Source organism: Pongo abelii, chromosome 7 (assembly GCF_028885655.2).
Source record: "Pongo abelii isolate AG06213 chromosome 7, NHGRI_mPonAbe1-v2.0_pri, whole genome shotgun sequence".
In the NCBI taxonomy this organism is placed as follows: Eukaryota; Metazoa; Chordata; class Mammalia; order Primates; family Hominidae; genus Pongo; species Pongo abelii.
This window is the reverse complement of record NC_071992.2, coordinates 44,982,219-45,007,877: the sequence shown is the minus strand read 5'-3', so window position 1 is coordinate 45,007,877 and position 25,659 is coordinate 44,982,219. Positions and strand designations below refer to the sequence as shown.

Here is a 25,659-nt window from a genome sequence, read left to right as displayed (position 1 = left end):
ACTATGAAGGGGTCTTACCATGAAACTGTCAAAGTACTCTTTTGACAAGAGATTCATGTATTTGAAATGACAATTGTAATCCTCTACCCAACAGAGGATTTAAAATACATGAGGTATTTTTACAATACTATTAAATTATGACTTCTGGTTACTGCTAAAGCTTTAGTTTATCAGAAACATGTTTTTAAGGAAGTATTGTCCTAAGGCTACTTGTACCCAATCAATTGTTTGGTTATAAGTACAAATATACATAACACAACTAAATCATAGGCATTGTTCTTAGGTCAATAGGAATATCATAACTTAATCACTATTTAGTCAAAAAAGAATTCCTTTAGTCTGAGCTCAATTTTTGGTTTTGTTTTCTTCATGAGAATCACCCTATGAGTGTTGGAATACAGAAAGGGAGCTTTTAGATGTTCTGTTCAAAAGTATCAAACATAGAATTCAAAGGCTATGGAGAAACCAGCATAGGTAGGATGACTAAACAGCTCTAAAAGTAAGACTGTGAACATGGAAGAGAAGAAGCAGTGGCACTGATAATGGGGAAGGAGAATTTAATGACAGCCTATTGAAAGTGAAGGAAATAACAGTGGACTCGAGGGGTGAGGGGTTAGTAGGTGTGAGAGGGGAAGCGTTAGTTAAGAAGCGGTGTTGCCACGTCAAGGCCCTTCCCCGCGAACACCGTAAAATGCTAAATGATAAAATGATGATGAGAACTAAATTACTGTACAGTTTTTAAATAAAAAAATTTATGAATCTTTAAAAGTCCAAAATACAAATGATATGCTATTACCGGGTGTGTGTCTATGAGGCAATGCTGGAGAATGAGGTTTGCTATGTGAGGTAGCTTATCCTGAAGCCTTCACTGTCTAAAATTCACAGCATAGTTTATCACAGGGAGTATTAAGTTTAAATGTGGAAGAAACATGAGTTTTTGTCCTTGTCTAGCCTCTCACAGGTAGGAAGTATTGGGCAAGTCACATAACACTTACAAGTCCCAGCTTCCTAGTCTGTAAAAAGCATTTTTTGGTATCAGAGAGAAGGGAAATAATAAATAATTATTATTAGTGTGTCTTCTACTACTAATTTGTTTTTTCAAATTTACCACCATTTTATTTGCCCCAATTTGAGAAGTAAGATAGCCAAGACAAATGCGCACTGAGTCAACATCCGTAGAGATGCTCCTCACTTCTTCTAATTAGGAAACACATTTAAACATAAGCCCCTTTTAATCTGTACAGTGCTTTATGGAGTACAAAGCACACACACACACACACACACAGACACACACACAATTTCATTCACTCCTCATGACAACCAGCTTTTACATCCTTATTTTGCAGACGACACAAGCTAAGTATCTCATCCCAAGTGAGTCAGGTAGTAAACAGCAGAACTGCTTTAGTGAGTTTTACGTTATATACCATAAATATGCAGTGACAGCTAATATTTAACCACTAATATTTAACCACTCAGACACTCATGTACTTGATTCTTAGCACTCTACTATGTTTCTGCTATGTTCCTGAGATCAGAGGATGTCCTAAATCTAGACAAATGAGATGTTAAAATTTTGTTCAATAAGTTTCCATCATTTATACAATTTTGGGGAGAAAATCTAGGTGTTTCTACAGAACATTCGGTCTGAGTGCGAACTTCAATAAATATTATAATTGACTATCTTCTTTCCCATAGGAATATGCATATACGTAACATCTTTGTCTTTTCCTAGTCCTATTCTGTAGTAAATACAATTAGCTGACTCTCAGCAGTTATGCACTTCCAAAGACCCCTACATATTAAGGAGAATTCCAGAAGTCAATGAATTTCCTAAAAGGATACATAAGAAGTTATTATCTGATATCAATCAACTTCAATTAAATAATTTCTATTTTCCACCTTAAAATCAAAGCATCTACTTAGAGATTTAATGTCTCAAATCTTAGGTATACCAATCTCCTAATCTTTGACAGAACACTTGTTAGACACTCCAGGAATATACACAGATCACAACGGCAGAAAATTCCATATTTAATTCTTGAGCTAAACTGAATAAGCAAACTAAAATTTACCTATAAGAAAATGGTGGCCGGGCGCAGTGGCTCATGCCTGTAATCCCAGCGCTTTGGGAGGCTGAGGCAGGTGGATCATGAGATCAGAAGTTCGAGACCAGCCTGACCAACATGGTGAAACCCCGTCTCTACTAAAAATACAAAAATTAGCCGGGCATGGTGGCATGTGCACCTGTAATCCCAGCTACTCAGGAGGCTGAGGCAGGATAATTGCTTGAACCTGGGAGGCAGAGGTTGCAATGAGCTGAGATCACACCACTGCACTCCAGCCTGGGTGACAGAGCGAGAATGTGTCCCAAAAAAAAAAAAAAGAAAAGAAAAAGAAAGAGAGAAAATGGTATGACAAAATAGGAATGGGGCTAGAGAGAAAGAAATATATTGTTTTAAAAAATACTGAATTGGAGACCAATAAAATTAGTCATAACTTCAAGAAAATAATGCTGTCTATTATTAAACTTACCATGGAACACCAAAAAAGTACAAACAACAAATTAATAGAAATCTGTTTTGCACTATAAGGGGTAAACGGTGGGGAAACAAGAAAAAAACCTTCGGGCTTAAAAAAAACTCCGTCGTCTTCAACATAAGTAATAGTAACATACTGTGCTGTCATCACTTATAATAGCCCCTATCTCCTGCTGTATTTTCCTTCAACCTTTTCTCACTATACTCCAATTATAGTGTGGTGGGTTTTTTAATTCCTCAGAGATAACCTAGGTCTTTCCTACATTCAGCTTCTACTATTTACATTACTCTTAACCCACTGTCTTCCATAGCTTTGCTTAAATAACTTCCCTGACCCCAAACCCAGGCTGTCCCCCTCAAAGCTGTAGCTGTGGAACACTCACCTCTGCGTTCATCATACAGGTATCTGCGGCATTATTTAATGTCCTTCCACTCAAGTTCCTTGAGGGCAGGTACTTGTCTGTTCTAACACTGTGTTCCTAGCCCCTAATGTAATGTATAAGTTCAATATTTACGAAATAAATTGAATATACAAGAGAAAATGAATTTAAGGTAAAATTTATCTGCTTTATTGCGTGATAAATTTGAACTGCAGCTTTTAGAAAACAAGTGATTTCTATGCAAATCAGTAGTTGTCAATACAGAAAAAAAGCTATTTAAGATTAGATAAGCACTTTGGAAGAACTATAAAAAAAGATATTAATTATATTATTATCTATATATCAAAGCTGGTCTTCAAGTAACTTCAACAAAGTTCAAATCTGTCAACTTGGACTTGCTGTACACATAAAAGTACACTTAACTAACAAAAGCTGTAAATTAAAAGTTAACTTACTGAGAATAGCCTTCTCTAATTCTATGTTAGTGGTTTTACTAATTTATATTCCATTTATTGATAAAATAAATATAATCATTGAACACCACCTAATGACATTTAAAAAATTGTGGCTACCTTAAAGTTCACAAAAGCACACAATAAAATAACTGAACGAAAATGTTTTAAAATACTATATATAGGCTGGGGTGGTGGCTCATGCCTGTAATCCCAACACTTTGGGAAGCCGAGGCAGGTGGATCACTTGAGGTCAGGAGTTTGAGACCAGCCTGACCAACATGATGAAACCCTGTCTCTACCAAAAACACAAAGCATTAGCCAGGCGTGGTGGTGCACATCTGTAATCCCAGCTACTCAAGAGGCTGAGGCAGGAGAATCACTTGAACCCAGGAGGTGGAGGCTGCAGTGAGCTGAGATCATGCCACTGCACTCCAGCCTGGGCAACAGAGCAAGACTCCATCTCGAAAAAATAAAATAAAATAGAATAAAATAAAATAAAATACTATATGTGAAACTTATAATGTTTTCACGTTTCCTAGTAATAACTAATGTTTTGTGAACCACTACTATGTGCAAGACACTGTACTGTTCTATATACATGATCTCATTTAGTTCCCACAATAACCTTAGGAGGTAGGTACTATAATGAATCTCTATTTTACTAAAAAACTAAAATACAGAGGTTAAGTGATCTACTCCCATGTCCTTGAGATTGTCTGCGAGAGGTGGAAACGAGTTGAAATTCACAGGTTGATGCACACTGCAGCTCATGCTCTTAATCTCATATTTCAATGTAATAATAATGATATAATATACTGGGTCATTTCAGCTCTGGGAGCTTAAAATGGGGTATTTTAGATTGCAATACAAAGGACATGGGAAAAAATAAAAGACAGTTTTCAGATTTACATGCTTAGCGAGAAATTTTTCTAGCAGTGATAGACACCATTAATTTATTTTATTATTATTTTTTTCTGAGAAAAAGTCTTGATCTATCGCCCAGGCTAAAGTGCAGTGGCGCAATCTTGGCTCAATGCAACCTCCGCCTCCCAGGTTCAAATGATTCTCCTGCCTCAGCCTCGCAAGTAGCTGGGATTACAGGCGCCCACCACCGCACCCGGCTAATTTTTGTATTTTTAGTAGAGATGGGGTTTCACCATCTTGGCCAGGCTGGTCTCAAACTCCTGACTTCATGATCCACCTGCCTCAGCCTCCCAAAGTGCTGGGATTACAGGCGTGAGCCACTGCGCCTGGCCCCATTAACTTTACAAGCCTGTTTATCGATGTGAAAATTAATCCCAAGGTTTTCCAGGTTTTTCAATGTTTTCTTGCCAGAGTATGTTACTACAAAATATCCTGTGGCATTTTTCTCTTTTTCTGAGACAGGGTCTTGCTCTGTCGCCCAGGCTGGAGTGCAGTGATGCGATCTTGACTCATTGCAACCTCCGCCTCCCAGGTTCAAGTGATTCTCATGCCTCAGACACCTGAGTAGCTGGGATTACAGGAGTGTGCCTCCATACTCAGCTAATTTTTTTTTTTTTTCTAGTAGAGATGGGGTTTCATCATATTGGTCAGGCTGGTCTCCAACTCCTGGCCTCAAGTGATCCGCCCACCGTGGCCTCCCAAAGTGCTGGGATTGCAGGCACGAGCCACTGTACCTGGCCTCCTGTGGTATTTCTAAGAGTTTTACAATTATTTAAAAATAAATGAAACAATTTTGATATATGTAATACTATTCCTTCCTTTAAAAGATAGTCAAGGCACCATCTAAAATTTAAGTCAGGGAGTGATTTCTTAAGGAAAAGTATCTGCCAGATTTTGGGGTAGGAAACCCAATTCAAAATTTCTTTTTATTATTTAAACATTGCATATAATGATACTCTTCCCTCTCTTTTTCCCCACAGTGGAGGCAAACTTGCAAATGTTTTCCAAATAAAATATGCCTAAAAAAAGAAAAAGGAAAAGCTGAAGGCATCTGTTATAGATATATGTTGGGAAGGCAGACCTGAATATCTATTAAACTGCTGTATGTCTCTGCTCATTTTTTCCAGATTAGGTAGATGTTGTCAAATTAACAGCAAATTTCACTGCATTCAGTGTAGTTATCTACTCAAGGAATTATGTGGTATTGCACAAAAGAAAAAATATCACCCCAATCAAATTTATTTTAACGTGCAAAATTCATTTAAGCTTAAAAACAAATTACTAGTAAAACTGTAGAAAATGGCATTCTTTAGGGGTGGCCTTAAACAGATGTTACTGTTGGTACTGGTGATTTATATAAAATATAAAATATACATTACTTTCCTTCATTATTTTAAATGCAAACACTAATTTGAAACAAATTACCTTGCTTCTGTTCACAGTTCACAGCACAGCCTAAGATGAGCTGAAGCATCCTTCCAAGCTCTGCTGCATCAGAATGCTCCCCAATAAGGTTCACATCAGGAAGGGTAAAGTCATTAATTTGCTGTCCTAAAATCTGAATGGAGATAAAAGGATTATAATTGCATTTACATTTATATGAGCAAAAAAAAAAAAAAAAAAAAAACTTGATTGAGGTTAGTTTGTTATTACCGGAAACTCATTGCCAAAGACAGAGTGATTATGTTCCACTTCACTACCAATTTCTATTTTTACCTCCCATACCTAAATTATAACTATCTTGAGTCACAGCAACTTAGTCCCTACTCTGGTATGTGGCATGTACATCGAGCAAAAAAAACAAAAAAAAAACAAAAAAAGCCCTAAGTACTCCAAGAAGAAACGGGTGTATACTCTTTGAAGAAGTAGAACTAAAATGGTTACGAACTAGGGGGTACCAGAAAGAGCTGAGATTAAATATAAATTCATGTCCCCAACAGTAAGATTCTCACTAGCCACCTTCACTCCATTTGATTCCCAAAACACTGGCAGCAAAATACCTATGTCAGCAAGGAGCATGAAGAATTTCTTTATACAGAAATTGACTGTTCCCACATGAAATGATTCATATGCAGACAAATGGGCAGGTCTCTGCCTGACAATCCTACAGTGAAATGTACCACTCAAAAAGCACTCCCAACTCAGATTCCAATCAGCTTTTGATAGTGGTTTACTTTTAAATGTCAACAACCAACCAAGGACCATTAAAACATTTGAGAAGTCTCCAACATTAAAAATAGGCAAAAACAATGAAAGCAAACTCAGAAAAAAGCAAATAATGAAGCAAATGAAAGAAAATAAAATTTTAAACATCCTATAACTAGATGTACATACAGGTGGTAAAACTATCAACACAAACAAGAAAATAATTATTTAAAAACCTGGGAATCATGGTCTTCCCTGGACAGGAGGTGAGGAAAGAGGTTGTAAGAAGGTAAACACAAGCCCTGGTAGGTGCTGGTGACATTCAACCGACCTATGTTACATGGCTGTTCACTTCACAATTACCTTTAAAATGTACATATACATATGGTATGCTTTTCTGAATGCACGTTTATCCTACAATGAAAAAGTAATAGGGGTTTTGGAGGAGCGGGACTGGTATTTTACTTTTTATTTCTTTATTTTTTTGAGATGGAGTTTCGCTCTTGTTGCCCAGGCTGGAGTGCAATGGCATGATCTCGGCTCACTGCAACCTCCCAAGTTCAAGCGATTCTCCTGCCTCACCCTCCCAAGTAGCTGGGATTACAGGCGTGTGCCACCACACCCAGCTAATTTTGTATTTTTAGTAGAGACGGGATTTCACCATGTTGGTCAGGCTGGTCTCAAACTCCTGACTTCAAGTAATCCACCTGCCTGGCCTCCAAAAGTGCTGAGATTACAGGCGTGAGCCACCGTACCTGGCCAAGATTGGTATTTTAGATAGATGGTCAAAGAAGCCATCTATGCTAAGTTAAAAACTGAGCAGAATCCTGGAATGAAGAGGCAGACCATACAGTTATAGGTGGGGGGATACAACACAGAGGTTACCATGGGCAAAGTCATGAGGTAGGAGTGTACTTGATAAACTCCAAAAACAGTAGGGTCAGTGTGGCTGGGGATGGAGTGGAAGACAAGGTCCAGGGGTCAGGATGGGGGAGGCATGTCACTTAGGTCCTCATAAGTTATGTCAAGGATGTGAGTTTTATTCTAAATAATAAGGAAAACAAATTGAATTAAATGAATAGAAATATACCACCAACCAGATTAAATTAAATTTTTCTCCTTGAATAGGAAAATCAATTCCTAGAAGGACATAAAAGAAAATACTGGCCAGACACAGTGGCTCATGCCTTTTTTTTTTTTTTTTTTTTTTGTTGAGACAGAGTCTCACTCTGTCACCCAGGCTGGAGTGCAGTGGTACGATCTTGGCTCACTGCAACCTCTGCCTCCTGCATTCACACCATTCTCGTGCCTCAGCCTCCCGAGTAGCTGGGACTACAAGCACCCACCACCACATCCACCTAATTTTTTTTTGGTATTTTTAGTAGAGACGGGGTTTCACCGTGTTAGCCAGGATGGTCCAGATCTCCTGACCTCGTGATCTGCCCACCTCGGCCTCCCAAAGTGCTGGGATTACAGGTGTGAGCCACTGCGCCCAGCCAGCTCACGCCTTTAATCCCAGCACTTCGGGAGGCCGAGGCGGGTGGATCACCTGAGGTCAGGAGTTCGAGACCAGCCTGACCAATATGGTAAAATCCCGTCTCTACTAAAAATACAAAAATTAGCTGGGTGTGGTGGCAGGCGACTGAGGTCCCAGCTACTTGGGAGGCTAAGACAGGAGAATTGCTTGAACCTGGGAGGCAGAGGTTGCCAGTGAGCCGAGATCATGCCACTGCACTCACTCTGGCCTGGGTGACAGAGTGAGACTCCGTCTCAAAAATAAGTAAGTAAATAAATAAATAATTAAAATAAAATGAAAAGACCAAACCTATGTTTGATTGGTGTACCTGAAACTGACAGGGAGACTGGAACCAAGTTGGAAAACACTCTTCAGGATATTATCTAGGAAAACTTCCCCAACCTAGCAAGACAGGCCAACGTTCAAATTCCGGAAATACAGAGAACACCACAAAGATATTCCTCAAGAAGAGCAACCCCAAGACACATAATCGTCAGATTCACCAAGGTTGAAATGACGAAAAAAATGTTAAGGGCATCCAGAGAGAAAAGTCAGGTTGCCCACAAAGGGAAGCCCATCAGACTAACAGCGGATCTCTCTGCAGAAACCCAACAAGCCAGAAGAGAGTGGGAGCTAATATTCAACATTTCTAAAGAAAAGCATTTTCAACCCAGAATTTCATACCCAGCCAAACTAAGCTTCATAAGCGAAGGAGAAATAAAATCCTTTACAGATAAGCAAATGTTGAGAGATTTTGTCACCACCAGGCCTGCCTTACAAGAGCTCCTGAAGGAAGCACTAAATACGGCAAGGAAAAACTGGTACCAGTCACTGCAAAAACATACCAAATTGTAAAGACCATCAACACTATGAAGAAACTGCATCAACTAATAGGCAAAATAACCACTAGCACCATAATGACAGGATCAAATTCACACATAATATTAACCTTAAATGTAAATGGGCTAAATGCCCCAATTTAAAGGCACAGACTAGCAAATTGGATGAAGAGTCAAGATCCATCAGTGTGCTGTATTCAGGAAACTCATCTCACATGCAAAGACACACATAGGCTCAAAATAAAGGGATGCAGGAAGATTTACCAAGCAAAGGGAAAGCAAAAAAAAAAAGAAAAAAAAAAAAGCAGGGGTTGCAATGCTAGTGTCTCTGATAAAACAGACTTTAAACCAACAAAGATCAAAAGAGACAAAGAAGGCCATTACATAATGGTAAAGGGATCAATTCAACAAGAAGAGCTAGCTATCCTAAATATATATGCACCCAATACAGGAGCACCCAGATTCATAAAGCAAGTTCTTAGAGACCTACAAAGAGACTTAGACTCCCACACAACAATAGTGGGAGACTTTAACACCCCACTGTCAATATTAGACAGACCAACGAGACAGAATATTAACAAGGAAAACTCAGCTCTGGACCAAGCAGACCGAATAGACATCTACAGAACTCTCCACTCCATATCAACAGAATATACATTCTTCTCAGCACCACATTGCACTTATTCTAAAATTGACCACATAATTGGAAGTAAAACACTCCTCAGTAAATGCAAAAGAACAGAAATCATAACAAACAGTTTCTCAGACCACAGTGTAATCAGATTAGAACTGAGGATTAAGAAACTCATTCAAAACTGCACAACTACATGGAAACTGAACAACCTGCTCCTGAATGACTACTGGGTACATAACGAAATGAAGGCAGAAATAAGTAAGTTCTTTGAAACCAATGAGAACAAAGACACAATGTACCAGAATCTCTGGGACACAGCTAAAGCAGTGTTTAGAGGGAAATTTATAGCACTAAATGCCCATAGGAGAAAGCAGGAAAGATCTGAAATCGACACCCTAACATCGCAATTAAAAGAACTAGAGAAGCAAGAGCAAACAAATTCAAAAGCTAGCAGAAGACAAGAAATAACTAAGATCAGAGCAGAACTGAAGGAGACAGAGACACGAAAAACCCTTCAAAAAAAAAAAAAATCAATGAATCCAGGAGCTGCTTTTTTTTAAAAGATTAACAAAATAGACCACTAGCCAGACTAATAAAGAAGAAAAGAGAGAAGAATCAAATAGTCACAATAAAAAATGATAAACAGGATATCACCACTGATCCCACAGAAATACAAACTACCATCAGAGAATACTGTAAACACCTCTATGCAAATAAACTAGAAAATCTAGAAGAAATGGATAAATTCCTAGACACATACATCCTCCCAAGACTAAACCAGGAAAGAAGTCAAATCCCTGAATACACCAATAACAAGTTCTGAAATTAAGGCAGTAATACCTTACCAACCAAAAAAAGCCCAGGACCAGATGGATTCACAGCTGAATTCTACCAGAGGTACAAAGAGGAGCTGGTACCATTCCTTCTGAAACTATTCCAAACAACAGAAAAAGAGGTACTCCTCCCTAACTCATTTTATGAGGCCAGCATCATCCTGACACCAAAACCTGATAGAGACACAACAAAAAAAGAAAATTTCAGGCCAATATCTCTGATGAACATCGATGAAAAAATCCTCAATAAAATACTGACAAACCGAACCCAGCAGCACATCAAAAAGCTTATCCACCACCATCGAGTTGGCTTCATCCCTGGGATGTAAGGCTGGTTCAACATACTCAAATCAGTAAACATAATACATCACATAAACAGAACCAATGACAAAAACTGTACAATTATCTCAATAGATGCAGAAAAGGCCTTTGATAAAATTCAACACTCCTTCATGCTAAAAACTTTCAATAAACTAGGTATTGATGGGATGTATCTGAAAATAGTGACAACTATTTATGACTAACCCACAGCCAATATCATACTGAATGGGCAAAAGCTGGAAGCATTCCCTTTGAAAACCGGCACAAGACAAGGATGTCCTCTCTCACCACTCCTATTCAACATAGTATTAGAAGTTCTGGCCAGGGAAATCAGGCAAGAAAAAGAAATAAAGGATATTCAAATAGAAAGAGAGGAAGCCAAATTGTCTCTGTTTGCAGATGACATGATTGTATATTTAGAAAACCCCATCATCTCAGAACAAAATCTCCTTAAGCTGATAAGCAACTTCAGCAAAGTCTCAGATACAAAATCAATGTGTAAAAATCACAAGCATTCCTATACACCAATAACAGACAAATAACCAAATCATAAGTCAACTCCCATTCGCAATTGCTACTAAGAGAATAAAATACCTAGGAATACACAACTTACAAGGGATGTGAAGGACCTCTTCAAGGAGAACTACAAACCACTGCTCAAGGAAATAAGAGAGGACACAAACAAATGAACAAATGTTCCATACTTATGGATAGGAAGAATCAGTATCGTGAAAATGGCCATCCTGCCCAAAGCAATTTATAGATTCAATGGTATCCCCATACAGCTACCATTGACTTTCTTCAAAGAATTAGGAAAAACTACTTTAAATTTCATATGGAACCAAAAAAGAGCCAGTATAGCCAAGACAATCCTAAGCAAAAAGAACAAAGTTGGAGGCATCACAATACCTGACTTCAAACTATACTACAAGGCTACAGTAACCAAAACAGCATGGTACTGGTACCAAAGCAGATATACAGACCAATGGAACAGAACAGAGGCCTCAGAAATAATGCCACACATCCACAACCATCTGATCTTTGACAAACCTGACAAAAACAAGCAATGGGAAAAGGATTCCCTATTTAATAAATGGTGCTGGGAAAACTGGCTAGCCATATGCAGAAAACTGAAACTGGACCCCTTCCTTATACCTTATACAAAAATTAACTCAAGATGGATTAAAGACTTAAATGTAAGACCTAAAACCATAAAAACCCTAGAAGAAAACCTAGGCAATACCATTCAGGACATAGGCATGGGCAAAGACTTCATGACTAAAACACCAAAAGCAACTGCAACAAAAGCCAAAATTGACAAATGGGATCTAAGTCAACTAAAGAGCCTCTGCACAGCAAAAGAAACTATCATCAGAGTGAAAAGGCAACCTACAGAATGGGAGAAAAGTTTTGCAATCTATCCATCTGACAAAGGGCTAATATCCAGAATCTACAAGGAACTTAAACAAATGTACAAGAAAAAAACAAACAACCCCATCAAAAAGTGGGCGAAGGGTATGAACAGACACTTCTCAAAAGAAGACATTTATATGGCCAATAAACATGAAAAAAAGCTCACCATCATTGGTCATTAGAGAAATGCAAATCAAAACCACAATGAGATACCATCTCACACCAGTTAGAATGGCAATCATTAAAAAGTAAGGAAACAATAGATGCTGGAGAGGATATGGAGAAATAGGAATGCTTTTACACTGTTGGTCGGAGTGTAAATTAGTTCAACCATTGTGGAAGACAGTGTGGCGATTCCTCAAGGATCTAGAACTAGAAATACCATTTGACCCAGCAATCCCATTACTGGGTACATACCCAAAGGATTATAAATCAATCTACTATAAAGACACACGCACACATGTTTATTGCAGCACTATTCACAATAGCAGAGACTTGGAACCAATCCAAATGCCCATCAATGATAGACTGGATAAAGAAAATGTGGCACACATACACCATGGAATACCATGCAGCCATAAAAAAGGATGAGTTCATGTCCTTTGCAGGGACATGGATGAAGCTCAGAAACCATCATTCTGCGCAAACTATCACAAGGACAGAAAACCAAACACCGCATGTTCTCACTCATGGGTGGGAATTGAACAGTGAGAACACACGGACACAGGGAGGGAACATCACCCACTAGGGCCTGTTGTGGGGGTGGGGGGCTAGGGGAGGGATAGCATTAGGAGAAATACCTAATATAGATGATGGGTTGATGGGTGCAACAAACCACCATGGCACGTGTATAGCTATGTAACACACCTGCACGTTCTGCACATATCTCAGAACTTAAAGTGTAATAATTAAAAAAAAAGAAAGTAAAAAAAAATCTATGATTAATATTCTCATAGAGATAAGAGAAACTATTATATTCATAAGCAAGAACAGGATATAAAAGTTACATTCAGAAAACATAAAGCGCTCTTGCAAATTAAAAATGTGATAGCAGAAATGAAAAATTCAACAGGCAAGCTAGAAGAAGGTGTATAATCGTCTCAGTAAGTAGAGCAAAAACACGAGAGAAAAAAACGAGAGAAAGGGTTAGATAATTAAAGGATTAACCCAGGGGGTTCAATAGCTAAATAGTTCAGAAAGAGGATAAAGTAAAGAAAAATAAAGTAATAAAATAAATAAATAAATAAATAAATGAGATAAAATAAATAATAATAAGAAGAAAATTTCCTAAAACTACAGCTAGTAGGCATTCAGATTTTAAGAGTGTGCTAAGTGCCAAGCGCAATAAAACAAAAGAAAACAACGACAAAAAAATTCCTTCTCATACCAAAGCACAGCAGCATGAACATGGAGATAAAAAGGACCTAAAAGCTTCCAGAAAGTGAACAAGTTACCAACAGGGAGTGGGAGTCCACATGAGAGATGTCAGCAGCAGCAATGGAAGCCACAGGGCATGGAGCAATGATTTCAAAATACAGAGGAATGACTTCCAACCTGGAATTCCATATTCAACTCAACCACAGGGTAAGGAGAACTAAGATTATTTTCAGATTTGTGGGGCTTAAAATAAGTATCTATCATGTATTTTTCTGAAGATGCCACTGGAAAATGGGCTCTACCAAAACACGAAAGTAAACCAAGAAAGAGAAATACACAGAATTCAGCAAACAAAATAAGATAGGAGAAAGACAAAGGAATTCCCAGAAGGAGGGTGAAAGGTAATGACAAAACCATGAATTTAGTCTTCTTGTTTATCCTAGAGTGAATAACCTTACGTTTTGCTACAGAAATGTTAATATAATAGAATAATGGTGTAACCCCAGGCCCCACTGGGGTATTTACACAATATGTAGTGTATGCATCATGTTACCTTTTTAAAATCTGAAAAACTCTGAATTCCAAAATGAATCTGGCCTAAAGGACTGGGATTTGAAATTGTGGACCTACATACACATTTTTATAAACACATTTATGTATGTATATTCATGTAAAACTGGTATCATATGGCATATACAATCTCACACTTTTATATTATTAAAGAATATTTATAAATATGTATTTTCATGGCTGAATGGCATTTGTCCTACAACATGTTTCATAATTTTCTATTGTTAGACATTGGGTTATATTCAATTTTTGCCTACTATGAAATAATGATGAGGTGGATAGCCTAATGTAGTTCTTAAAGACCAATTTCTAGAAATAGAACTATGGTGTCAAAGAGGTATGCATTTGCAAAACGTTTAAATACATAGGCAAGTACCTTCATCTAGTTTATGAAGTAGAACACATAAAATGAATTACTAAATGCACAAAGAAATATATAATATAAACCACAGTAGGCAGTAAGAAGGAAAAGAACCTTGGGCTATGAGAATAAATGGGGAAACTGATACTGAATCATATAGGTATGGGCTCACTAAATGGCAGTGTAGGCTCAAATTAAGCAAACTCCAACTACATGTACTGATTTTAGTTTTACTCATGCTCCAACTCTTTCTCCTAATCATGTAGTAATGAATATAATTAGGTTTCTAAAAGGGCTTAAGTTCCAAAGACACCACACCATTTTCAGAGACTGGATTTCTTCTTCCTCTCAGGCATGCTCAGGCTAGGGGATGCTATGTGGGGCTACAGGTAACACCAGTAGGTTTAGGACCCAAAAATGTCAGGGGGCTGGGTGAGGGGGAGAAAAAAAAGAAAAATTACAAGAGGGGAAGAGAAAGAGGTGCATATGAGCCTCGGCTTCTCATGTATGAGACGAGGATAATGGCTCAGATTTCCTCTGGGTGGCTTCCACTGAGTGAGAGACCTGGCTCAGGATGACACTTTTGAAACAGCATCACTATCTTCAATGCCATACATTTTCTATTCTTTTTTATTGTAATACTTTATTAACAACTACCTTTTTTTTTAATGTAATAGGCATGATGCTCAGAACAAAACCAATCACCTCTTCTAAGCCCAAAAGATCTAGTAAATATAAGTACTTCTGGTCGAAGGAAAAAAAAACACTTTTTGTCAATGTGTCTAATACCAACCCTATGTTCGCACTTATATGTATCTTAAATATCATGTTTTTCTTGGAAATTAATATTTATTTGACATGATTAGGAAACTCTGAGTGCCTGCAGTGTAATAGCACTGTCCTGAGGGCTGGGATGTACCAATGACTACATGAGGTCTGGCTCCAACCTCATTTCATGGCTCTAAGAATATAATGGGGTGGCCAGGCACAGTGGCTCAGGCACTTTGGGAGGCTGACGTTGGTGGATCACAAGGTCAGGAGTTTGAGACTAGCCTGGCCAATATGGTGAAACCCTGTCTCTACCAAAAATACAAAAATTAGCTGGACGTGGTGGTACGCGCCTGTAGTCCCAGCTTCTCGGGAAGCTGAGACAGGAGAATCACGTGAACCCAGGAGGCAGAGGATGCAGTGAGCCGAGATCACGCTACTGCACTCTACCCTGGGCGACACAGCGAGAATCTGTCAAAAAGGAAAGGACGGGATGGGAAGAGTGAAGAGGGAAGAGGGAAGAGGGAAGGAAAGGGAAGGCGCGGTGGCTCACACCTGTAATCCCAGCACTCTGGGAGGCCGAGGCGGGCGGATCACGAGGTCAGGAGATCGAGACCATCCTGGCTAACACAGTGAAACCCCATCTCTACTAAAAATACAAAAAAATTACCCGGGCGTGGTGGTGGGCACCTGTAGTCCCAGCTACTTGGGAGGCTGAGGCAGGAGAATGGCATGAACCCAGGAGGCAGAGCTTGCAGTGAGCTGAGATTGCACCACTGCACTCCAGACTGGGTGACAGAGCAAGACTCTGTCTCAAAAAAAAAAAAGAGAAGAGAAGAATATAATGGGGTGAGACAACCAAATAAACCAACAAATAAGGAGACTGCTGATATGGCCAGGATTAAAGGGAATAAACAGGGTGATGTGACTGAATAATGGGGCTGAGGGGTGAATGTGGCCCTGGCTGAGACAGCACATGCTCAGAGAAAGTCTCTGTAAGGAGGTAACAGAACGTTCAAATAAGCAAGAGCAAGAAATGCCAGGAGCTGCATACAGCAACAGCAGTGGGCAAAGGCTAAGGAAGAAAAGGACTTGGCAGATTTCAGGCACAGAAGCAGAGGATGTGGCTCCAGTGCCTTAGGTGCGGGAAAAGTAGTTAGGAAGTCGTTCATCGTAAGAATGTGGATGTGATTCTCAATGCAAGGGGAAACCACAGAGGACTTTAAGGAGGAGACTGATGTGATCACCTTTAAATTTTTAAAAATAATGCAACAGTGAAATCAGGGTCACCAGCGAGACTACTTTAGTAATCTAAGTAAGAGTGAATGATAGCTTGGCATAGCTGGTGGCTGCACAGATGGAGAAAGCTCTATTTTGAAGGTTTGACTAATGGGTCTTACAGATGATATTAGAAGAAAGAAGGACTGTAGGAGGCTTTCTAGGTTCTGGGCTTGAGTAATAGGGTGAATGGTAGGGTCACTTACTGAGATGGGGAAGATCAGTGCTACGGGTATAAACATGGGTACTAAATGCAGGTAAGCTTGTAGGAAAACACAGTAGGGAAATAACTAGGGTACGGTGTTGTGTCCATTTGCATCTTTGATCATAAAATTTAAACTAAAACTAGTTATTTCCACTGCCTGATTTCTTCCCCAGCAATGTCTGACTGTTCTGATGCAGACTCAGAGGACAAACTGAGTTCATCTAGGGGTGGGGGGTTTGCCAAGGAATAAAATGAAAGTAGGCAATGGTGCATGAACTCTAAAACTATCTTCACAAGTAAAGGAAGAAAAGACAGAATTAATAGATGACATAAAGTAAAATTTGACATTAATTAATCATCTGCAAACTACCCATAATACAGTGAAAAGGATCATCCATCTATTAACTGACTGCCAGATGGTTGGTTGAACCATCATCTTATTATAGAAACTATAAAATGAAGGACAAACTGATTATTAATTTTGAAAGCAATTTTTCCTTAACTTGAAACTATTATAAAATTAAACTATCCTATAGTAACACTTCTAAGCAGAATGAGAAAAAAGTCTTTACCTCATGATTATAATCCAAGATTCCTTTTAAAATTTTCTTTAAATTGCTTATCTGTTTAAAGAGAGAGAAAACAAGTGGGTAAAAGGCAAGACAGATCAAAACATAATTTAACATAAAAAATTTCTGAGCCAACCAATCACTGCAGTTAATCATAAAGTAAATATTCACAAATAAAATTCAAAAGCATATTTGAATTATCATCTTCATCAAAAAGTACTATTATATAATCCAAGAGATTTATAAAACAAATTATGTCTCCAATTATGTAGAATTTTCAATGTTATGACCACACTGAAAACAACTGGAGGGTAACTGAATGAGACTTAACAATAAGATTAAATTATTTAGGTTTTCTGTGGGTAAAGTAAAAATATGCCACCCTTAATGAAGACTTGAGTTCAGAGCTATTCTCCCTAGAAAAGTCAAACTGCATCTACACAGAAATTAAGTTCTAAAGAGAGTATTAAGCAAAAATTATAGTAAAATCTCTTTAAAATAACCCATAAAGTATAATGTCTTTAAATTCTTCCCCTACCAGAAAAAAAAACTATTGTTTCTTCAGTTGAACATCAAAGTAAATATTTATGAGCCATAATGTTAGGTGAAGAATGGGCAGAATCACCTGCCCTATTTATTGTAAACTATAATTTTTTTCTTTTTGTTTGACCCAACTCATACAGTTTTGTTAGGTTAAATGGGTATGTGATATAGTTCTATTGATTATTTTATTGATCTAGCTGTCCCTGGGTGGTATCTGTAGTTGAGACATCCTAGAAAAGAAGCTAGTAGGGACTGAGGCTTTCAAAAGCCTGAATCACAGCAATGTGATCCAGTACTTAATTAAAGGCATATTTATTTGTAAGGAAGAAAATAAACTGAAAACTTGCTTATTTATCTTTACAGGTCTCATAAAATTAACATGCTTAAACGTCTACAAAAATTTGTAGATATGGAAAATGCATATAATATGCTTCATTTCATTCTAGGATGTTCATTTTCCCATATTTTTAATATTTGAAATTAGAATGCCTTGAAAATCAACTACCATTCATTTAAAATGGTAGTTTTTAAAATCACATCACAAAAAGCTACATCTTATCTTTATTTATGTATTTATTTTTTTGAGACAGAGTCTCCCTCTGTTGCCCAGGCAGGCTGGAGTGCAATGGCACGATCTTGGCTCACTGCAACCTCTGCCTCCCAGGTTCAAGCAATTCTCGTGCCTCAGCCTTCTGAGTAGCTGGGATTACAGGCGCCTGCCACCACACCCAGCTAATTTTTGTATTTTTAGTAGAGACAGGGTTTCACCATGTTGGCCAGGCTGGTCTCGAACTTCTGGCCTCAGGTGATTCGCCCACCTTGGCCTCCCAAAGTGTTGAGATTACAGGCATGAGCCACTGTGCCCGGTCGTATATCTTGTCTTTAATCAATGGCATCATAAAACTGAAGTACAGCATAAAATAAAGTATAGAGAATAAGAAGTTCAGTCCTGAACATTAAGACTATGACAAACTTTTCTATCCGTCTCCATATACTAACACTGCCCTACTCACGGCACTGGAGACAGTATATGTGGGTATGTGTATCTATCTGTGTGCCTGCTGGGAGGAGATATACAACTCCCTCTGATCAAGCCAGTAAGGAGACACAAAATGATTAGTAGCATTATTTTAAACATCATAAATTGTTTTAAACATGCTGTAACATTAAAAAATAATCTTTTTTTTTTGAGACTGAGTCTTGCTCTGTCGCCCAGGCTGGAGTACAGTGGTGCAATCTCGGCTCACTGCAACCTCCGCCTCCTGGGTTCAAGCAATTCTCATGCCTCAGCCTCACAGGTAGCTGGAATTATAGGCGCCCGCCACCACACCTGACTAATTTTTTTTTCTTTTTTTTTTTCTGAGACAGAGTCTCGCTCTGTCGCCAGGCTGGAGTGCAGTGGCGCCATCTCGGCTCACTGCAACCTCTGCCTCCCAGGTTCAAGTGATTCTCTTGCCTCAGCCTCCCGAGTAGCTGGGACTATACGCGCACAACACCATATCCAGCTAATTTTTGTATTTTTAGTACAATAGGGTTTCACCATGTTGGCCAGGATGGTCTCGATCTCTTGACCTGTGATCCACCCACCTCGCCCTCCCAAAGTGCTGGGATTACAGGCGTGACCCACCATGCTGGGCCTAATTTTTGTATTTTTACTAGAAACGGGGATTCACCATGTTGGCCAGGCTGGTCTCGATCTCCTGACCGCAGGTGATCCACCCGCCTTGACCTCCCGAAGTGCTGGGATTACAGGCGTGAGCCACCGCGCCTGGCCTGCCAGGTTGAGGCAGGAGGATGGCTTGAGCCCAGGAGTTCGAGATCGGACTGAACATATAGCATGACCTCATCCCTACAAAAATTTAAAACATTAGCCTGGTGTGTTGGCATGCGCCTGTAGTCCCAGCTATTTGAAAGGCTGAGGTAGGGGGATTGGTTGAGCTCAGGAGGTGGAGTTGCAGTGAGCTGAGACTGTGCCACTATACTCTATCCTGGGTGACAGAGTGAGACTCTGTCTCAAAAGAAAGTAAATAAAATTAAATAAATTGCCTGTCCTTGAAAGACTGTTTAGAAATTAAAACAGGACCGGTCGGGCACAGTGGCTCACGCCTGTAAACCCAGCACTTTGGGAGGCCAAGGCGGGCAGATCACCTGAGGTTAGGAGTTCAAGACCAGCCTAGCCAACATGATGAAACCATCTCTACTAAAAAATACAAAAATTAGCTGGGCATCATGGTGTGCGCCTGTAGTCCCAGCCACTCGGGAGACTGAGGCAGGAGAATCTTTTGAACTCAGGAGGCGGAGGTTGCAGCGAGCCGAGATTGCACCACTGCACTACAGCCTGGGTGACAAGGTGAGACTCTGTCTCAAAAAAAAAAACAAACAAAAAAAAAAAAAACAGTGCCATTAAACAGTTTTCATTCACTAGCTTAGTAAAAAGAAGGAATTAGATTTTGGCAAACCCCATACTTAAGCAACAAATAAATACTTTTCTTATCAAACATGTTTCTTGGGGAAAATACAAAGACAACTCAAACTGAACATGTGTTAAGTTCAGGGGCCTTGCATGCTTAAATCATTTGTATGTCTGAGTCTTCACCAGTCTGTATCAAAAAGAAATAGTCGCAGGTTTCTCCACACTGCCAGAAATGACAACTACTGGGTCATAACAATCAATTTAATGTTAACAAAATCACAGAGATGGAGAACAAATTAGGGGTTGCACAGGATTAGGGGTGGTGTGGATGTGGTTATAGAAGCAGCACAGGAAGCTGTGTGGTGACGGAATAGTTCTGGGTCTTTCACTGTGGTGGTAGTTACACAAAGCTACACATGAGACAGAGCTACACAGAACTGCACACACTAACACAGAGTGCAAGTAACCTTGGTGAAATCTGAATAAAATATGGACTGTACCAATGCAAGTTCCCTAGTTTTGATATTGTATTATAGTTACACAAGATGTTACCACTGGAGAAACTAGGTAAAAGGTACACATAACCTCTTAGTACACATTTTTTGCAACTCCTTGTGAATCTATAATTATTTCAAAATATAGGCCGGGCTTGGTGGCTGATGCTTGTAATTCCAGCACTTTGGGAGGCCAAGGCGGGCAGATCACCTGAGATCAGGAGTTTGAGACCAGCCTGGTCAACAGGGTGAAACCCCGTCTCTACAAAAATGCAAAAATTAGCTGGGTGTGGTGGCGGATGTCTGTAATCCTAAGCTCCTTGGGAGGCTGAGGCAGGAGAATCACTTGAACCAGGGAGGCAAAGGTTGCAGTGAGCGAAGATTGCACCACTGCTTTCCAGCCTGGGGGACAGAGAAGACTCCATCTCAAAAAACAAAAAACAAAATATAAAGTTAAAAACATAATTTAGTGGATTACACAAACATTTTTAAAAATAAAATGCAAACATCACTGCCTAATGTAAGGGTAAAAACCTGTTCAGCTATATACACACACACATTTAGGTGGGAAATTACTTGCAACGTAAACTTTTTTTCTTATTTTTAGTTTTGGTTAAACTTGTAAAATACTTAAAGGTTACTAGGAAGGAAATGAAAATGTTTCATTCTCTGAGTGTTTACGATACAGTTAATAATGATCAATGTTATCTCATTATAACTACCACGTGCACTATTCTAAGTACTTGGCATAATATTAACTCATTTCTGTGAGGTAGAAGCTATATTAATCCTCATTTTACAAATGGGGAAACCAAGGCAAAGGAAGGTCACAACACTTCTCCATAGACAGTAAATGGCAGAGCTATGATGTGGACACAGACACACTGGCTCCATGCCCTTGGTTGCTATGCGTTACTGACTCATATTATGTTATGCCTAGGTGCACAACTCCAGGTGAGTTCAATCTTCAATTCTACATTATTTCATTACAGGCTACCTAAGCTTCTAAAGCTCACTGGACACATCAGACAAAAAAAATCAACAGATATTATACACATACAAATATTTAAAGATTTAACAGATGGAAAAATAAAATACCTTTAGCCTCCAATTATCTCCTACTTCAGTTTTGATTCTGTTTAGCCAATTTTCATCAAAATATGCAGGATCTCTGCAAAATAAGAAAAAGCTTACATATTAAGATCATGTAGCTATCAAGCTAAACAAAGAAAATTGAATCTCATCCCATATCATCACTTAACTGAAACATAAAAATGTATTTGACATATATCAGCCATGAAATAACTTTACATGTTAGTAACAGTCAAGTTGGCCAGGTATGGTGGCTCACCCTGTAATCCCAGCACTTTGGGAGGCTGAGGTGGGCAGATCACTTGAGGTCAGGAGTTCAAGACCACACCTGGCCAACATGGTGAAATCTTGTCTCCACTAGAAATACAAAAATTAGCCGGGTGTGGTGGGACATGCCTGTAATCCCAGCTACTGAGGAGGCTGAGGTGGGAGAATCCCTTGAACCCGGGAGGCAGAGGTTGCAGTGAGCCGAGATTACAGCACTGCACTCCAGCCTGGGCAACAGAGTGAGACCCTGTCTCAAAAAAAAAAAAAAAAACCTAACAACAACAACAACAACAAAAAACCAGTCAAGAATCTACCATAATTGCAGATTTTCTAAAAGTCAACTTGACTGTTAACACATAATCAATAACACAGTTTTTGGGTTTTTTTTTTTTTTTTTTTTTGAGACAGAGTCTCGCTCCGTCACTCAGGCAGGCTGGAGTGCAATGGTGCGATCTCCGCTCACTGCAACCTCTACCTCCCAGGTTTAAGCGATTCTCCCGCCTCAGCCTCCCAAGTAGCTAGGATTATAGGCCCACACCACTACACCCGGCTAATTTTTGTATTTTTAGTACAGACGAGGTTTCACCATGTTGGCCAGGCTGGTCTTGAACTCCTGACCTCAGGTGATTCGTCCACCTCGGCCTCCCAAAGTGCTGGGATTACAGGCATGAGCCATCACCCCTGGCCAGTGACACAGTCTTTAAACTGATAAATATATAAAGTTAAAATAACTTTTTCAGTTAATATTTCAATGAACTCCATCACCTAATACTTCAAAGGTCACCAATAACATCACTAAATTCTGATTTCTTCAAATAATATATACCAGGAATCTATTTTCTCAGATGTAGTACTAGGCTTTGGACACATCTGAACACCACTGCTGTTTGCAAAAGACTTAAAATTTAAGATAAAACACTGGTGTGGACAAACATATTGAAATGAGGATAGAATCTGAATATCCTTTATATTTTCCTGGAAAAATTTTCTATGGGAAAATTTCCTATATTTCTAATAAACACTAGGAAGGAAGGAAGGAAGGGAGGAAGGAAGGGAGGGAGGACAAAACTTTTCAAACCCAGCATGAGCCTCATTTTACAGGTTTTGAAATTGATCCTCTAAAAATTAAATTACATATCTAAGGCCACACACAGAACACCTAAGTTTGTCCCGCTTGAGCAATTGCTAAGTCCAAAAATCCTTCCATAACACCACAACTGTCTCTATTCACCTCAAAAAAACACAGAATGACAATGAGACTGAAAGGTTAAGAAAAAAATGTATGTTTCAACTTTTACTGTAACTCATACTGATAAATACACAATCAGTATTAAATTTTACTCAAATTAGCTTAAAATGAAGCAACATGATATTCAGAATTTTTACCTATTATGAAAAAAGAAAAATGTATGTATTTAGGTAATTAGTATATTTTTTTAAAGTTACAACTAAGTTACCTCTATAGAAATCTGTTATGATTATTTTTGAAGCCTGTATCATATCATTGGATAACATATTAACTTCATTATCTATTTACTTTTAAAAACAGCTTTATTGCGAAATAACTCACATGACACAATTTACCCATTTACAGTACACAATGCATTTTAGTATAGCCAGAGTAGTACAACTATTACCACAATCTAGTCTTAGAGCACTTCCATCTTTCCAAAAAGAAACCCTATCTCCATTAGCCATCACTCCTGTTTCCTCTTCTCTCCAGCCCCTGAAAACCAGTAATCTACTTTCTGTCTCTATGAATTTGTCTATCCTGGACATTTCATAGAAATAAAATCATACACTATGTGGTCTTTTGTGTCTGGCTTCTTTCAATTAGCATGTTTTTTAAGGTTTATCCATACTGCAGCATGTATCAGTACTTCATTCCTTTTTGTGGCTAAATAATATTCCATCTATAGATATATCACATTTTGTTTATTCATTTATTAGCTGATGTAACTTGGGCTACTTCCACTTTGGGGCCATTATGAATAATGATGCCTTGAACACTGCTGTACTAGTTTCTGTGTGGACATTTGTTTCATTTGGGTATATGCCTAGGGGTGAAACTGATGGGTCCCATGTTTAAAATGTGAGGCAAGGCCAAACTCTTCCAAAGCAGCTATATTTTGCATCCTCACCAGCAATGTATGTTCTCTACAGCCTTGCCAACACTCGTTATTATCGGTCTTTTTAGTTATAGCCCTCCTAGTGGATGTGAAGTGGTGTCTCACCATGGTTTTTATCTGCATTTCCCTAATGGCTAATGATGCTGAGCATCTTCACATGTGCTTATTTATTGGCCATTGTATATCCTCTCTGGGAAAAAAGCCTATTCAAATTATTTGCACATTGAAAAACTGTGTTGTCTTTTTTATTGAATTGTAAGAGTTTTGGTATTTTGTTTGTTTTAATATTCAGGATACCAGCCTCTTAACAGACATATGATGTGTGAATATTTTCTCCCATTTTGTAGGCTGGTTTTCCACTTTCTTTTTTTGAGACAGTCTCACTCTGTTGTCCAGGCTGGAGTGCAGTGACACAGTCTCAGCTCACTGCAACCAATTCTCCTGCCTCAGCCTCCCAAGTAGCTGGGCTTACAGGCGTGCACCACCATGCCCAGCTAATTTTTGTATTTTTTAGTAGAGACAGGGTTTCACCATGTTGGCCAGGCTGGTCTTGAACTCCTGACCTCAAGTGATCCGCCCACCTCAGCCTCCCAAAGTGCTGGGATTAGAGGCTTGAGCCACTGTGCCCAGCCATGTTTTTCCACTTTCTTGATGGCATATTTTGCAACAAAGTTTTTAATTTTTTTTTTAAGAGACAGGTTCCCACTCTGTTGCCCAGGCTGGAGTGAAGTGGCATGATCACAGTTCACTATAACCTTGTACCTGTATTCCTGGGCTCAAGCCATCTTCCCACCTCAGCCTCCAGAGTAGCTAGTGCTAAGACACATCACAGTGCCTGGATAAAATTTTTTTCTTTCTTTTTTTTTTTTTGGTAGAGATGGAGTCTCACCATGTTGCTCAGGCTGGTCTCAAACTCCTGGCCTCAAGTGATTCTCCTGCCTTGGCCTCCCAAAGTGCTGAGATTACAGGCATGAGCCACTATACCAGGTCAAAGGTTTTAAATTTTGATGAGGTTCAATTTATCTATCTTGAACTTTCTGTGTCATATCTAAGAAGCTCCTGCCTAATTGAGAGTCATGAAGATTTATTGGTATATTTTCTTTTAAAAGTTTTATATAACTTAGCTCTTACATTTAGGTCTATAATCCATTTTTGCATGGTGTAAGAAAGGGAGCTAACTTCATTGTTTAGCACGTGGATAATCATACTTACCTATTTTTGTTTTAAGCTACTTTAGTTGAGGTTCTTTCGTGTTATTAAGAGAAACCAATTTGAGCAAACTTCTGCAAAAAAGGCAACTTACTGTAAGATCACTGATGTTACGGTACTAAAGATAGCTGGGCCTCACCAAGTACTGGACAATACTCTCCGACTTTCATCTTTGTTTCTTTCTATCCATCTACACCATTTTCTCTCCATACACCAGCCTTTTCCTATTCCTCCATAAACAACACTAAAAATGGCTGCAGGTATGTTCCAAGCCTGTATCACTTCAGTCCAAGCAATTTGTTTAAAGACCAGCTGTCATTTGGTCCCAATTCTAAATCCCCAGGAAAACCTCAATGATCCAGAGAGTCTCTTTTTCATTCCTGG

General features: G+C 38.9%; 1 protein-coding gene across 7 annotated transcripts in view; it reads right to left on the bottom strand.

Moving 5' to 3' along the window:
- The window catches only part of HOOK3 (hook microtubule tethering protein 3), a 147,683-nt gene that overhangs the window by 98,876 nt on the left and 23,148 nt on the right, over nt 1-25,659 (bottom strand). For all 7 annotated transcript variants that reach the window (XR_008527882.2, XM_002819053.6, XM_054561529.2 and 4 more), the window contains 3 exons: nt 21,677-21,749; nt 17,132-17,182; nt 5,725-5,857 (listed from right to left, as the gene is read on the bottom strand). Coding sequence is in view for 6 of the 7 variants with exons in the window: in XM_002819053.6 (XP_002819099.1) it covers nt 5,725-5,857; nt 17,132-17,182; nt 21,677-21,749 (257 nt within the window). In the remaining variant the exon portion in view is untranslated. The remainder of the gene's footprint in view (nt 1-5,724; nt 5,858-17,131; nt 17,183-21,676; nt 21,750-25,659) is intronic.